Source organism: Mus pahari, chromosome 4, assembly GCF_900095145.1.
Source record: "Mus pahari chromosome 4, PAHARI_EIJ_v1.1, whole genome shotgun sequence".
Taxonomy (NCBI): Eukaryota; Metazoa; Chordata; class Mammalia; order Rodentia; family Muridae; genus Mus; species Mus pahari.
In genome coordinates this window covers 103,006,641-103,024,566 of record NC_034593.1, presented here as the reverse complement: position 1 = coordinate 103,024,566, position 17,926 = coordinate 103,006,641, and the positions used below count along the sequence as shown (strand labels likewise).

Here is a 17,926-nt window from a genome sequence, read left to right as displayed (position 1 = left end):
GACTAAATAGTATTAAAATTAACTATACTGAATTTAATGTGAAATTAGCTATCTCTGTAAATATTTATACAAATATTAAGTAAGTGAAATGTCTTAGTTTTACATTAAAAATTGAAAGTTGTCTATAAACTAAATACTATAATTTAGAGTATCTAAAGTTAAAAGTAAAACATAACTAATTTTGTTTTTTTTTTTTTAGAACATTTAGTATTATTTCTGATTTTTTTTTTTTTTTTTGATTTTTCGAGACAGGGTTTCTCTGTATAGCCCTGTCTGTCCCGGAAATCACTTTGTAGACCAGGCTGGCCTCAAACTCAGAAATCTGCCTGCTTCTGCCTCCCGAGTGCTAGGATTAAAGGCGTGCACCACCATGCCTGACTTTATTTCTGAAGTTATCTTTAAATTTATGTATTTTACATGTTTGTGTGTATATCTGCATGTGTCCATGATATGTATGTGCAGGTACCCAATCAAAGCCAGAAGATCTCCGAAGACTGGAGTTACTGTCACTTCACAGTTGAAGAATATGCATGCATAGGACTCAGGCCTTTAGGTCTTTAGAAAATCAGTAGTCCTTTTAACTATTGGGCTATTTCCCTAGCCACTGTAATATTATTTTTGAGCTTTGTATTTCTGAGAACATGAATGATCTTTAGTAGTGCCAATTTAAACTGGGACTTTGGACACAGAATGTAATGTTAATTGGATGTATACCTTACTTTAACATTGTCATAAATTATCTACTTACATATATAGGAATTCTTAAGAGTGTTTCTAAAAGCAAATGTCTTTACCTTAAATTTGAATTATTAGTATATATTCCCAATTCATCAACCCATATATGTAATGGTATTGAGACCTTTGACTGTTGACAAGGAAGATTATTTGATCCTGATCTGATCTAGCTGATCAAAACCATTTGTAACCTATTCTGCTCTAATTTTACTACAGCATCAGTAATAATAAAAAGTTCTTGAATATATAGTAAGAAAAGATTCACATCTTTTTGTGGTAGATTAAACTACAGAGCAGAATTAAATTAAATTAAATTAAATTAAATTAAATTCTAGGGCAGAATGGCTATTGAACATATACATTCAACAAATGAAAGAATCAAAAATCAAAACTATTAATCTTGACAGAAGTGAAGGTAATAAACTTGATAGAAAAAAGGATAACAACTGCAACAAAGAAAATTATCGAAGAAGTAAAAATCTAAAGTGAAAATATACATTGAAGGATACCTACCAAGATATCAATAATGAACTTCATATAACTACATTTACTCCTAAAATTCATGTAAAAGCACCAAAGAACTCCCAGGAGTCAACACAGTATTGACCATAAAGAACAAGCCTAGTTTCAAGTTGAAACACAGAGTCACAGTAAAAGAAAAAAAAAATACCATGGGGAATACAAACAACAACAGCAACAACAAAAACTTGAAAACAGACAGACTAGCAGAAAAATTGGAGATTTCAGAAAGAAACCACACATCTATAGATAACCAATGTTAGACAAGGCGTAAGAAATCAGGCATTTTAGAAAGAATAGCCTCTCTCAAACAATACTAAAAAGGATATTGAGTACTGATCCTTAAATATCGTTCTTTATAAAAATTATCTCTGGTCCAATTACAGACCATACTTTAAAACTAAGCATATGGAACTACTTGAAGAAAGCATAGTGTGAACACTATTAGACATCTGTATGAACAATAATTTTTTGATGCTTGCCAAAACACAGGGAAGCAGAAGTAGACAAATGGGATAATGTCAAATAAAAAGGTTTCTACAGAGAAAGAAAATCAATAGGCGGGGGAAAAAAATTCTGCTAACTATTTGACAAAAGATTAAAGTGCAGAGCATAAAAGGAACTGGATAGATAGGTAGCAACAACTATCAAATGAGGGCTCTGATTAAAAATGGGCTGCTGATCTGAGTGGACATTTGCCAAAAGAAGTAAAATCAAACAAATGATACTTTAGAATGCTCACAAGGTAACAGCTATTATCAAAACAGCAATGGCTGAAAAGATACAGCAAACAATACTGCCATATATCATTCCAGTAATCAAAAACAGTACATCTACAAGGAAAACAGTGTGGAGGTTCCTCAAAAAGAATAAAAGTAGACCTAACATATGGTCTTCCTCTCCCCTTATTGATTATATTTCCAAATGGAATTAAATGCACCAGGCAAAGAGCTCCCAGCACTCTTATTCTCATTGTTGCCCCAGTAATGACTGCTAAGATATGGAATCAACAGACTAGTGTCTCCAGAGATATGGCAATTATATCTAATGGGATATTAGCCATAAATAAAGGTGAAATCCTATCATTTGTGAGAGATTTAATGCAATCAGAGGACATTATGTCATATGAAATAAGGCAGACATGGACACTAGAAGAAAAATGTCTCCTGTCTTCACTTATATGTAAAAGATAATATAGGATAGTTATTCCCCAGGAAAGTGGAGGGAGGAGGATAAACATTACTAGTTAACAGGTGAAAAGACACAGCCAGGATAAAAACCTGTGTTTTAGATCACTGTACTTATGGGATCACAACAGTTCATAATAATCTAACATATTATCTATGAATCAGGACCTTCAAGCATAAGAACTATGAAGAGAGGGAAAGGCCATTAACCTGTTTTATCAATGTGTATTATAGATATGCATTAAAATATCAAACTCCTATCCATTAATACACAAAATTATTAAATTATTATTTCTAGTTTAAGTAAAATCTTTAAATCTCTTTGGTTCTTCTATAGTCAGAATCTGTGTTTATATATATATATATATATATATATATATATATTTTACTTTATTTATTTAGTATTGTGTGCATGTCTACCAAGGCATGTATATGGAGGTCAAAACTTCAGAAGTCAATTCTCTCTTTTGGAATGTGGTCCTAGAGAACTGCACATAGGACTCAGCCCTGTGGCCATCACCTTTACCCACTAAGACATCTCATATGACCAACAGGATTACTATGGCCATAGCTACTAAATTGATGTCATCATTTTTATAAAAACTCTATTTCATTATAAATCTTGTTTCCAAATATGGTGGTTTGGATATTCGTGGCTGATGGGAAAGCACACTATTAGGAGGTATGGCCTTATTGAAGGAGGCATAGCCTTATTAGACAAAGTGTGTCACTGTGGAGGTGGGGCTTTGAGGTCTCAGATGCTCAAGTGTGGCCTGTGATCCAGAGCCTCCTCCTGGCTGCCTGCAGAGCATAATCTCCTCCTGGCTGCTTTCAGAGCAAGATGTAAAACTTTCATCAACTTCAGCATGCACTACGTCTACCCTACACTGCCACACTTCCTGCCATGGTGAAAATGGACTGAACCTTTGAAACTGTAAGCCAGCCTCAATTAAATGGTTGCCTGGATAAGAGTGGCCTTGGCCATGGTGTCTCTGCACATTAGTAAGACACCAAGTCCATGAAGTCTGACAACATAAAACGATCCACAATATAGATGCAAGTCTGCGCCATCTATTGATAAGCATTCATACTTTCACAATGTGTGCACTAAGCTTTGGACATTTCACCCCTTGCAGAACACTATGGCTTAAAATTGTTTAACAGCAATTAACATTGTTCAGAGAAACAGGTAACTCCCGGTGGAGGAGTTGTTTGATCCATTCCAACTATGACGGCGAAATGGTTCAAGTATATTCTGAAGTAGTGGTGATATTGACACACTGAGGAAAGTGCTTATTTTTCAGCCTCCTTGGAAGCTGCCCACAGTTTGCATAGGTAACACCAATCTAAACATGTAGTGAATAATTCAAATGAATGAAAAAAAAAACTTACTCTCTTTCCAGGAGGACCTGGAGGGCCAGCTTCACCAGATGGACCAGGGGGACCCTTGAAATGTAAAAATACACTGTTTAATAAGCTAGGTATTTTTTCATAACCAACATAATTCCTCCCTATATGAACTGAAACTGACTCTTGTCTCATGTACACACATCAATCATTCCTAAAGAGCCTTGCCTACCACTCAGATACATGAATTGCCTCTAGATATTCATAGAGTGAGCTGGTATATTTATTCAGCAAACTTTTTCATGGATACGAGAAAGTGGCTCAAATTTCCTTTCAAACGTGGTAATAGGTATTTAGCAAACACCTAACAGACACAGATACAGGTTTTATATTACAAGCTGTGAGCATATATCTACCTATTACCTCTAAATTTCTCATACAATCTTAGGACTTTTTAATGCCACTGGGAAGAGAATTATCAGGAATATGTGCATAAGTCTACCTTAGACCCCTGACACCTAAGAAAGAGATCCTTGAAAGAAATGGAGCTGTGTTAAAACACATTAAAGCTAACATCCTTCATATATTTTTTTGCCTTCCTAAGTAACCCACCTGGCTAAACACTCTATGTCACTCAAAAAATTAAAATATCTATATGATACTTTCATTTAGTGTCTTGGCTAAAATAGATCATGAACTTCAGCAGGCTATTAGGCTGTCTTTCCTTCATACTACTTGTTTATGTTTTTTTATAAGTAAGTGAGAGTGGGTGTGTCTCTATCACTTTTGCCTGCTTTTGTGACCCTTGTCCTTCCACTGGGCACATATAGCATATATCCAGCCTTCATGTGAGGGTTTGTACATGGTGCTATTGTGTATTGTGTTATGTTCAGTTGTTGTTCTTGGAAGGCCTGTTCTTTTCTGGAAGAAGAGGGGACAATGGGGAAGGGGCACCTAGTAGGAGTTGAGGTGAAGCTGCAGTCTAGATATATTGAATAGGAGAAGAGCAGATAAAAGTTTTATAAAATAATTCCTAAGTAGAAGAATTTGACTTAGTAGGACAAGCTCATAAACCTATAATGACATGTTTTGGAAATGCATACACAACATAAAAATGAGATGATTCATTCAACCAAATTTAACTAAACTTGATCTCTTTGAATCACCTTTAAAAAAAACGTATGGGCTACCCAAGATTTGAGAAAGGTAAAGTCTTGCTTACTGGTTGCCCTGGATCTCCATCTTCACCCTTGTCACCTCCAACACCATCTTGCCCCTGTAATGGACAGTGAAAATTAACCCAAATATTTCATGTTATATTTCATTATTATAAAGACACAAAACATGTACAGACTGTCTTGGTAGACTGTTTGAATAAATTGTGATCAGATGAACAAACAAATCTATAACACATATTTTTTAGATTATGGTGTTCCTTGCTCTTTTCACACCCATTGTGTGTAAAGTACTCTTTTGATATAAGGAATGTTTGAAGACACAATTAGTGTAGATCCCCAGTGCTTCCTTTCATCCGGAACAGACATGAGGCAATTCCAGGTAGAATTTACATAGTAAACAAGATTAAGAAATAAAAGTCTTGAACTTTGTAAATAGAAGTATAGATGCTCCTTCTGTATACTCTTTAGGCAATCTAAAAAAGTCTCAATAGTTGTCCAAATGAAGAGGAAAGTCAGATAACCAAGGTGCAAGAGTCATCAGTTAGATAGATATTGTCATCAATGCAATTACTGTTTTCTTCATTTGGCATTCTGACTGTAGTTCACTTTTAATACATATTAAAATAAATGTTGCTTAAGACTGAGAGAAGATCCCCACCAAAGCATCCTTTTATTCCTACATGACACTTACTGCAGGACCAGGTTCTCCAGGTGGACCAGGATCTCCAGGAAACCCAACGGGTCCCTAGAGAGATGATAAGAAAAAAAAAAAAAAAAAAAAAAGAAAAGAAACAGATTAAAAAGGAAGGATCATCATGTTGTATTTTTATTTTAACAGGTTAAAGTTATCTCAAAGGCTGGTTAGACATGTGCTCCAGATAGACGAATAAATGAACAAAACAGAAAGAAACTGAAATGAATGTATGTGAAAATATAAAAGGACATAATGACATACATTTCACCAGAATCCCACATTTCTAGTCTATCTGTGAAAAGCAAAGCAATGAGTCAGATACAAATTTCACTTTAAAGGAGACAAACTCACCGGGTTCCCCTTGGGCCCATCATCACCTGGTGGCCCCTTAATACCAGCAGGACCTGCAGCACCAGGGGGCCCAGCTTCTCCTTTCTCTCCTCTCTCTCCTTTGGGACCCTTCAGAACACAAACAAAAGAAAGAGTTCCTTTACAAGCTCCCTTTCAAGGTTTTCACATTAGTACTGTGGGCTGGAATGTTCTCTGCTACTGGGGTCTATATTCTACATGGCAAAACATCTGTCAGAAACTGAACTATAGGAGCTACAGGTCAGTAGCTATGAACCCTGTACGTTAGACAGTAAGAATACGTCCAGATTGCAAAGGGAATGGAGCATTTTTATAGTAGCTTAATTTAAGATAGAATAATCAATTTTCATTAATTCATGTTTATTTAATGTAGCAAGGTTTGTTAGTTTATTTTTGTTATGGACAGTCCACCAAACACAATGTATGTAATGAACACGGTATAGTTTTAATGACTCCACTCATGCAAATGCAGTCTTTCAAAACTCATATACTAATTAAAGTATCTGGAGGATTTTCAGTTATTAAACATATTGTCTTTGAGTTATGTTCATATTTATTGGGGTGGAAAAAGAGAGTAAAAAAATAGTGTTACAATTCAAGTTCTATGTTAAAACACATGAAAAAGAATTCCTAAAGGTCTAATGAAGCTGACTATTGGTTTTAGTATTAAAGAACTTACACCTGAGCCAGCTTCCCCAGGCGGCCCTGGATTCCCTGCTTCTCCAGGTTCACCCTACAAAGAAAATATCACATGAGGATTAAAACACAGAAATGATGTTTTCTATCTGCAATAACACCTTTATCATGGCCTTATTATTTTAGACTACCCACTACATTTATGTGTGGCTTAAAACACATTGAAACTCTAACAAGAGGAAGGAGAACTAGGATTACCAATCTTATTAATTCAAGCGAGGAAACAGATTAAATACTGATGTGGTTGTGATAGATTCAGTCAAGCACATGAACCCATATCACCACCAAGCAATAACAAAATCGGAACATTTTCCAAGAGTTTGCATTTGTGTGGCATCAAAATCATATTATAATCAGGACCATTGATGCAAAATTCCAAGTTGATTTTTACTAAACTATAAATTCATTCTCTTGCTAACAAAATACATTGGCCTATATTGATGATCCAGTGGGAGGAACTTAGTGGAAAACAGTGGGAGACACTGAGTGCGAGTAATCAAAATCCCTGAATTTGAGTGTTTAAATATAAATTTGATAGCTTTTATGATCTCACTTTAATTGAGATGATAATTTTCCAAGTCCTGTAACCAATAAAGAATGACTTAGAAAACCATAACCTATATTTAAATGAAGATATTGTGAATGCTATCCAGTTATGATTATGTAAAAAGAACAATTTCCCTATGAAATTGTTGTAACATATACTACATTCAATACAGTGGTATGAGACTTCCCCCAAACTCCAAATATCTTGGAAAAGGTACTTATTTTATGAATTTCATAGAAGATGTGTAAACATTAAAAAGTGCTTAAAACTTTCTCTTAGCATTTACAATCTTCAGGACAGAGGTGAAGTATAATGAATTGTTGAGTGAAACTATAGAATTTTCCTAACTCTCTGGGCAGCTTCAGAGCCTTTAGAACATCTTCTCAAAAAAGAAGGCATAAGGGTAAAGCTTGGGGGATTTTTCAAACAGTGGTGTCTTGGATGCTGGTTTGACATGTGTTTTATGCTAGAACAATTAGATGTGATGAGGCTTTTTCTTCCAATAATTGCATCCGTCTCAACATAAAGCTTTAACTTTGAGATTATGAACAAAGCCCCTAAAAACAGTTGTCAAAGAAATTGCCTTCTTTACCCATGAAGAATTAGAAAGTGTAATTTCTTTCTAATTTAGTAATTAATGAGCTATTTGAATAGTGAGTCATATGCAGTTAATTATAAATACAAGAAACATAATGTGAAGCAGAAGTAAATACCAATATAAAGCAGTCTAATCTCATTACACTGCTTTTTGAAGAGTTAATTCATCTAATGAAAACAAATGAACTTAACTATAAAGTAAAATGTGTTAAGAAAGAATTTAAAGCAAATAAAATAATCATGTGTCAAGGCTGGGATAAAAAACAGCACAGCTAAAATATTTTACATAGTTTTTCCTGTATAATATTTTTATGAAATGAATCATCTTTTTGTTCCTTCAAAACGGGAAAAAAATCTGAAATGAAGCAAATATCAATGATAATTTCTTTGAAATTCTATTAAGATATGAGAATGAATATATAAATAAAAATCAAAGAATCATTCTAACATTTTCTTTTAAAAGGAAGAACAGATTTTTAAGATGAAATGTTTACCAGAAAAAGGAGCTATTCTGAACACAGATGCTGTGGCACATGCCAACTGCTTTCAAAAGTGCCAGAGACAGGCTGAAGTGTTAGCAATGAAAAGGTGACAAAAATCAGTGATTAATTGTTTTCTGATGTGAAAGACTCCTTTCTTCCCCAGTTTAGTTGGAGAGAAGCATTTTCTCTGCTTTAAGTCCCAAATGTCACTAATGAGAGACACTGTAGTCTCCTCAGACATTCAGAGGTTGAAATGGAGATTGGCTTTGTCACTTTCTAATGAAGAAACAGTCATCGAATCACTGTAATTAACCAAGCCTCAGCTTTCCAGTTCACAAAAGCAGATAATGATAACTGGGATACAGCGCTGAAACAGGAAATAATCCACACCCAGGATTCATGGCCACCACAGGTGACAATACAAAACACACAAAAGCAGCACTTAATTTCAATCTGTGAAGGTTCTAGAATAAATAATTCTGAATATGTATACATATGTGCAACACTTAGCACCAAACTCATGTTAGCAGCCTACAAAACACATCCCTCATTGTCAAAGCTGTTTACTTCTGGCTGGTTTGGCCAGCATGCCCCTACCTTGTCTCCTACACCACCAACTGAACCAATGGAGCCTGGGGGTCCTTGTGGTCCCTGCAGTGTAGAAAAAGAAACAGAGTTATACATTTAATGAAATGCTCAGACCAGAAACATGTATCTTGAGCTTTCAAAGAAAGCATCATATTCAGGAATCCTGAGTAAGTTGAAGGATGGAAAAAAAGTAACAATTTCTTCAGTTGCCACATTTACTAACAACAAACAATTGATGATATTATATCTGCTTCCAACTTCAAGTAGATTCTGTCATGTTTTTGGTAGCTGAACCACATTCCAATGTCTGTACCCATGCAAAAATCAGGAGTTTTGTGGTATGCTTTTATATTGAATCAAAGGCATGACTCCATGGTAAGGATGACTTAGTTCATGGAAGAAACAAACACTTTATGACTTGTTAAGCATTAAATATCTTCAGGGTAATAGAAGCCACACATGTTTTTCCAGTTTACCAGCTACTGATCTCTTTTATTAGTTCTGATCTGAAAAAAATTAAAGGCAGTCATAAAAAATAAATAAATCCTATGCAAAAGAATGTGGAGAACAGGTGGCTTCATTAGTAAAACATGAAGTCAGAAGTAGCTCACACAGGCCTAGTTATCTATTGAAGGTAATTCTGGCATGGGGACACTATTACATTTCCAAATTCTATAATGTTCCTTCAGAATGCTGGACCTGTTTTTCACAGAAATGTCCTCTTTAAAGGTCTGAGGAAAACTGTTTCCTTTCAATGACAGGATTCACAGATGCACATATTTCCATGAATGCTTTATAGACTGAAAATGCACGAGGCAAAGCTTGATGGAAAGGCTTTTATGTGGATGCATATGTAGCAGGTATTCAGAGTACACACCTACACTGGTACATTCAAAGCCAATTGCCACCCTTTCACATCATTGCCAGAGAGAAAGCTTAAACTGAAGACTTCAATAATCATTTCCAGAATATTTGTCATGTCGCAGAGGCAGTGTAAGTATACTATTCTGAACATGTTTTATCATTAAACAAATAACATTTTTTCACCAGTATGTATATACTTAGTGTGAACTGGTAATCTATTTTATATTAGTTGTGACACGTTCATGAGAAAAGCCATTTATTTCTTTCCATAATGGAGTAACACAAGTAGACAAGCGTTGAGTTCTTTTCCAACTCTAAGAATAAACCATGATGTGATTATCTCCATTGGATCCTATAAACCACTTTCTAGAATACAATGCAGGCAAGAGTGCCCTGCAGAATTAACTAGCATATAATTCACAGTGCTTACATCAGCTCCATTGGGACCTTGAGGGCCTCGTGGGCCGGGAGGACCTGGTGGACCCTAGAAAAGACAATAACAAAGTTTGACATGATCACATACAGATGCAGCTAACATTTTTATATTTTAAGAACACTAAGTTAGGCTTGTGTTTATAAAGTCACAGTCAAGGGAGCACATCAGGGTTATCAACATGCTAAAGACAATATTACACTAGCAAATGAACCTTTACACATTGGCAGGAGATTAGTACTCAGAAAAAATGAACAGGAGAACAACCCAGGAAGTAAAAATATTCACAATATACATAATGATGTTTTATGTAAGAGTATTCCACAGCATAAAATAAACATATAGTTGGAACAAAACAACAACAACAACAACAACAACAATACAGGACCAGTTTTAGAATTAGGAAATTAAATGAAAGGACCCTGTTTGTAATTGGTGTGTACGTTATTGTGTGTATGGATTCTTAGGTTTGACAATCTAAAATTGAAAGTAATAATTGGATTCAATTTACAAAATGAACCATCTAGCCGGGAGGTGGTGATGCACGCCTTTAATCCCAGCACTTAGGAGGCAAAGACAGGTAGATTTCTGAGTTTGAGGCCAGCCTGGTCTACAAAGAGAGTTCCAGGACAGCCAGGGCTATACAGAGAAACCCTGTCTTGAAAAACAAAATAAAACAACAACAACAACAACAACAACAACAACAAAAACCAAAAACAAAACAAAACAAAAAAAACAAAACAAAAAAAAAAACCCAAATGAACCATCTATGTTCTGGATATATACTGAAATTATCCCAACAAACACATTTGTTAAATTGCTGGACAATATCCCTAATGCTTTGGTTGCAATTGAGACTGTTCAAAGTAAAATAAATAAATCAAGTAATATAATGTAATATTAAATAAAGAAAATAGTTGTGAATACCCAGTCATTACTATTTAAAAAAAATACATTAAATCTCATGCCAAAATCGAAGCCTTCTCTAATGTGCCCTATTACCATATGCTCAAGGAAAATGGATGAGCGACTCATGGAACCATACATACCACTAGACCTAAGAACAGGACTCCAATGTGTCCTCTGTTGCTCTGGAGTATGGCCTAGTCAGTCATATGTATGGTGTACTCCTTTCAGTTATATTTGCTGATGATAGTAATAATTTTTAAAATTTTCTCAATAATAAATCTGGGTATTGTTATTAAAGTGAATAAGAGATAAATAACAACTATGAAAACTTCAAAATACAACCCCTGTGCCTGGGCATAGTTGGGCAACACAAAAAAAAAATGTAAATGCATTCTTGTATTTTTTTTTTTTTTGCCTNATTTTGGTTTATTTGTGTGATTCTTTTCTTTTTGTCTTATTGGTCTTCTTTGTATATTTTAGTTTCTGATTTTTGTGGGATCTTATGCATTTTTATTATTGTTTGTTTGCTTTTTAAAAAGAGTAAAAGAAACCATGAAGTGAGTGGGTATGGAGGAGCTGGAGGAAAGGGGAAAGCATGTTCAGAATACAGTGTATAAAAATCTTCAGTAAAACGTAAAAATGTGGAAAAGTGAAGTAAATTGAAATTGTCATCAATGTTGGATGCATAGTAATTGATAAATATATTTATCCAATACCACTCATTTTCATATAATTTGAAAAATTATTTTCTTGACACATTTACTTGAAAGATTAGGTTGATGTCATGAAGTAAAGAATTCCAATAATAAATTCAAAAATTTGTTACAATATTCTAGTTAATAATACATTTCTCATTAAATCTAGAATGTATTGCAAAGTATAATAAATTTTAATCTCCTTCCATAGTTAGTAATTTTAGAAATCCTACATGGATGCTACATATTCTTTACATATTCCACACCAGTGTCCAAAGAAAAAGACTCACAAAACACTGATGTGGCATTGTATCACATAAGTTATTTAGATTCATTAAATATGTGAACCACTTAATGTCATGTATGCATGCAACATTATTCTTAAATTGATGAAGCAAAATGACATATATTTGAAATAGTATTGACATTTGCTTATTATTGATGAAGCAATAATACAAAACTTGGAATTTAAGAGGGAAAGTAGCACAATATTAAAAATGTTTTGTTAAAAGGATCAAATTGTAATGAAGAAATGTGCATTCAGAGCAGTTGTCTTAAGACTTCCCAGGAGATCTACTGCAGCCAGGGCAACAGATCAGCAGCATCTCTGCTCCTGTGAAGAGCCCCAGTTGGAAGGCTGCAAGGTAGTTGGAAATAGCAAGGACACAGGCCTACTGGGAGACCTGAAGCAACCCAGGGACAGAAGAGGCAGACTCCATACAGTCACCTAGATCAACAAACACCAGGGATATCCAGATGGTGAAAGTCAAGCACAAGACCATAAGCAACAGAAGCCAAAATACTTTGGCATCATCAGAACCCAGTTCTCCCACCACAGCAAGCCTTGAATACACCAACACACCTGAAAATCAGGAATCTGTCCTAAAATCCTATCTCATGAAGATAATAGAGTCCTTTAAAGAGGCTATCAATAATTCACTGAAAGAAATATAGGAAAACACAGGTAAACAGGTAAAGGAATTGAATAACACTATCCAAGATTTAAAAGTAGAAGTAGAAACAATAAAAAAAGAAAAACACAAATGGAGGCAAACCTGGAAATAGGAAACCTAGGAAAGAGGTCAGGAATTACAGATGAAGGTATTACCCAAAGAATGTAAGAGATAGAAGAGAGAATCTCATGCATAGAAGATACAATAGGTAGAGATTGACACAAGTGTCAAGGAAAATTTAAACATTAAAAAAAAAAAATCCTAACCAAAAGCATCCAGGAAATTCAGGACACACGAAAAGACCAGATTTAAGAATAAACAGAGTAGAAGAGAATGAAGATTCCCAGCTCAAAGAACCTGAAAATGTCATCAACAATTCAGAGAAGAAAACTTCCCCAACCTAAAGAAAGAGATGGCCATAAAGGTTCAAGAAGCCTATAGAACACCAAATAAATGGGATCAAAAAAGAAAATCTCAGCACATAATTATCAAAACACAAAATTTACAGAGCAAAGAAAGAATATTAAAAGTTGCAAGGGAAAAAAGGTCAAGTAATATACAAAGGTAGACCTATCAGAGTTACACCAGACTTCGCAACAGAGACTATAAAAGTCAGAAGAGCCTCTTCAGTAGATATGCAGACTATAAGAAAACACAAATGTCAGTCCAGGCTACTATATCCAGCAAAACTCTCAATCAACATATATGGAGAAGCCAACATATTCCAGGATAAAACCAAATTCAAACAGTATGTATCTACCAACCCGGCCCTACAGAGGGTCCTAGATGGAAAACTCCAACACAAGGAAGATACTTGCACCAAAGATGGACAAGATATTAAGTATCTTACAACAAAGTCAAAAGCAGAGAGCCACAAGCACATAAAGTGACCTACAAAAACAAACATATCAGGGACCAACAGCCATCTCTTTTTAATATCTGTCAATATTAACAGAATTAACACACCTATTAAAGACATAAGCTAACAGACTGGATATGCAAACAAGATCCAGCATTTTGCTGCATACAAAAAACACACCTCAATAACAAAGACAGGCACTATCTCAAAGTAAAAGGATGGAAAAAGGTCTTTCAAGGAAATGGTCCCAGGAAACAAGCAGGACTTGCCATCTTAATATCCAATAAAATATCTAACCAATAAGACAAATCAGCAACCTTCAGATTGGGAAAAAAAACCTTCACTAACCCCACATCCAATAGAGGGCTAGTATCCAAAATATATAAAGAACTCAAGAAGTTAATAAACAAACAAACAAACACAAAAAACAAAAAACAAAAAAACAAAGCCAATCAAAAAATAGGGTATAGAGCTAAACTGAGAATTCACAACTGAACAATCTTGAGTAGCTGAGAAGCACCCAAAAATGTTCAAAGTCCTGAGTGATCAGGGGAATGCAAATCAAAACAACCCTGAGATTCCATTTTACACCAATCAGAATGACTAAGATCAAAACATCAGGTGACGACAAATATTGGAGAGGATGTGGAGAAAGGAATACTCCTTTATTGGAAGTGGAATTGAAAACTGGTACAACCACTCTGGAAATCAATCTGGAGGTTCCTCAGAAAATTGGAAATAGGTTTACCTGTTGGGAATACCACTCTTGGGAATATACCCAAAAGATGTTTCGCCATGCCATGGGGGCATGTGTAGCACTGTGTTCATAGCAGCCTAATTTGTGATAGCCAGAAGCTGGAAACAACCTTGATGTCCCATGACAGGAAATTGGATACAGAAAATGTGCTTCATTTATACAATGAAATACTACTCATCTATTAAGAATGAGGATATCCTGACTTTTGCAGGCAAATGGATGGAACTAGAAAATACCTTTCTGAGTGAGGTAACTCAGACCCAAAAGCATATGCATAGTATGTACTCACTAATAAGTGGCTATTATTAAAAATTTTTTTTTTCAGAAAACCCAAGATACAGTCCACAGAACTCAAAAAGGTCAACCAGCTGAAGTGCCCAAGTAAGGATGCCTCAGTCCCACTTGGAAGAGAGAAGAAAACAATCCCAAACAGTGTAAGAGTGAGGGAGGAACCTGGGAGCAAAAGTGTATGACAATTGAGGAGTGGTGGCAGGGAGGGAAACCTGATTTGGTATTGAGAGAGAGAAAAGGACTGAAGCCCTGAGGACCAGCAGAAGGAATGGAAACAGGCAACTTCAGGAAATAGGTTGGGAGGACCCTCCAGAATGTACCAGAAACCTGGGATGCAAGGTACTCTCAGGAATCAAATGGAGGGACCTTAGATGAAATGCTCAACAGAAGGGAGAGGGATCTTGTAGAGCCCACCTCCAGCAGAAAGACAAGGCATCAAGTGAGGGATGGGGCTGCCATCCCACAGTCACATCTCTGATCCATAATTGTTCCTGTCTGAAAGGACTGTAGGCTTGGAAATGGAGAGGAGCCTGAGGAAAAGAAGGTCCAGAGACTGGTCCAAAATGGGTCCCAGCTCAAGGGAGGTCCAAAAACCTTACACTACTGCTGAGGCTATAGAGTGCTCACAAAAAAAGGACTACATGACTGTGCTCTGGAAGACCCAACAAGCAGCTGAAAGAGTCAGATGCAGATATTTGCATCCAACCAATGAACAGAAGCAACTGAACCCTGTTGTTGAATTAGGGAAGACTGTAAGAAGCTGAGGAAAAGGGCAAGAGTGTATGAGGATCAGCAGTCTCAATTAATCTGGACCCCTGAGATCTCTCAAAAACACTGGACTACCAAAGAGACAGAATACAGCAGCTGATATGAGGCCCCCAACACACATACAGTAGAGGACTGCAGGGTCCATGTTCATTCAGAGATGATGCACCTAACCCTCAAGAGGCTAGAGGCTGAGGAGAAGGGCGATCCTGTAGGAGGACCAGCAGTCTCAATTAATCTGGACCCCTGAGATCTCTCAAACACTGGACCACCAAACATACAGCATATACCAGCTGATATGAGGCCTCCAACACACATACAGTAGAGGACTTCTGGGTCTGTGTTCACTCAGAGATGATGCACCTAGCCCTCAAGAGACTGGAGGCCCCAGGGAGTTTAGAGGTCTGGTGGGGTGAGGCATGTGGAGGGGGAGGTGGTATAGGATGTGGAGCAGTCAGAGGGTGGATGGGGGAAAGGCGGGATGTAATATGAAGTATAAAAAATAAATTAATTAAAAAAGAAGATAATAAGGAATAGGTCATGGACGTGGGTTTGGTATGCCATAAGAAACCTTCATATATTGCTGAATAGATGAATCAACTAAATAAAACTCCTTTAGCAAAAAAAGAAAAAAAAACAAATGTGTACTGTGGGCAGGCACAGTATCACAGTATCAGGGAAACCCTGTAGAATACAAACCTACCATGGGGCCAACGTCTCCATTTTCGCCCTTTTCACCTGGTGGGCCTGGCAACCCCTACAAAAACATAATTAAAAAAAAAACAGTTATCCATGTACTTTTTAAAAGATACATTTGAAGGATGGAGAGAGGATGTCGAAGATGTTAAAGGGCTTGCTGACATATGTGAGGACCTGGGTTGGCATCCTTGGAACCTATTTAACATCAGCCATATCTGTAATCTTGAGATCTGTCCAGAGATGGAAGGCAAAGACAGGACTATGCTTTGTGGCTCGTTGGCCTATTAGGCAGTGGTAACACAGCAGCAAACATTGAGATAGCCTCTCGAACAGTGAAAGGCAAGACCAAACCAATAGCTACCTCTAACCTACACTCATGCACCAAGAGTCATAATCATTTTTGCTCACCACAAGACAAAAACAAATAGATGCTTTTAGCTAATTTATGATAACAGTAAGTAAATATAAAGTTAAATAAATATGGGGAAATTAAGTTTCAGAAACAAACATACATTAAACTACTTATATTTAAAGTTTTCCTATATTCTACATGGCAATATTTAGAAGTTCAATCCATGCTTTCTATAATATATATTAATTTGAATTTTTGAGTTTTTATAAAAAGAAATAAACATAAATTTTGATCTTATAAACAGCTCTCCCTTAATTCTGTTTTGATCTAGAGTAGACTTCTTACACTTTCATACTCATATTTTATATTTTGTACAATCACAAGCTATTTTCTAAAGCCCCAATGCAGTAACACTTTCAGTTAGGTAACAGTTTGGCAAAATTGCATTCCAATATATTTCCAAGATTATAAATACATTCTGAATTTCAGCTTTAAAATTTAAAAATGCACAAATTATGAAACCCATGATGTTTTCCATGTCTCTCTTTTCCCCAGTCTCTCTCTCTTTTTTTTTTAAATAACATTGTAGTAAATGGATATTACAAACCCAGTGTTAGAAAAAACTCAGGCAGAGACAGGCACATGGCCCTGGAGTTCAACCTGCCTACATATCCATGAGGAAAACTCCATTTCTACTCCATCTCCTGACATCTCCAAACAGATCTGTGTCTATTTACTTGTTTTGACCATAGCAATATTTTTGATTCTTTCTTATAAAGATGAAATTCACAATATACTTTGAAGCAATAATTTTTGCTTAGGTATTGATTTTCAAATCTCCTGTAAGTAGTGGGATCACCAAGTAAAACCTAGAGTCTCAGAAACTATTTGTTGGATGAAAAGTGAACTTGTCCTAAGTAAAACCTAACCAAAAAAGTTACTCAATAAAAGATTCAACATTTGCTAAGATACTAAAAAAGCTCAATTATTACAAAATTTTATGGGATATTAATGCTCCAGTGAAGAACAAAATGTGTAAAACGAACTACTGACAAATGAGCACACATAGCAGAAACTTAGCTAGGGAATGAGCATGGAAAACACTGTGATTCTTATTGGGCAGGAATCATACAAGTGGCTGACTTTTAATGATTTTAATGATGTAATTATCTATATACATGCTATAAACTATACAAAATTATTTTTAATTTTGAGATTATAAAATTCATATGAATTCTTTTTTAATTTGATATTTTATTTATTTACATTTCAAATGTTATCCCCTTTTCTGATCTCCTCTCTGCACAGCCCCTAACCTATCCTCCCCATCCCTGCTTCTAAGAGGGTGCTCCCCCATACCCCATCCCACCTCACTGCCCTGGTATTCTCCTACACCGAGGCATCAAGCCT

The 17,926-nt window shown here is 35.8% G+C and overlaps 1 protein-coding gene across 3 annotated transcripts in view; it reads right to left on the bottom strand.

The window, feature by feature from the left end:
• The window catches only part of Col11a1 (collagen type XI alpha 1 chain), a 189,588-nt gene that overhangs the window by 28,953 nt on the left and 142,709 nt on the right, over positions 1-17,926 (bottom strand). For all 3 annotated transcript variants that reach the window (XM_021195733.1, XM_021195732.2, XM_021195734.2), the window contains 8 exons: positions 16,169-16,222; positions 10,234-10,287; positions 8,949-9,002; positions 6,709-6,762; positions 6,012-6,119; positions 5,658-5,711; positions 5,011-5,064; positions 3,834-3,887 (listed from right to left, as the gene is read on the bottom strand). In XM_021195733.1, coding sequence (XP_021051392.1) covers positions 3,834-3,887; positions 5,011-5,064; positions 5,658-5,711; positions 6,012-6,119; positions 6,709-6,762; positions 8,949-9,002; positions 10,234-10,287; positions 16,169-16,222 — 486 coding nt within the window. The remainder of the gene's footprint in view (positions 1-3,833; positions 3,888-5,010; positions 5,065-5,657; positions 5,712-6,011; positions 6,120-6,708; positions 6,763-8,948; positions 9,003-10,233; positions 10,288-16,168; positions 16,223-17,926) is intronic.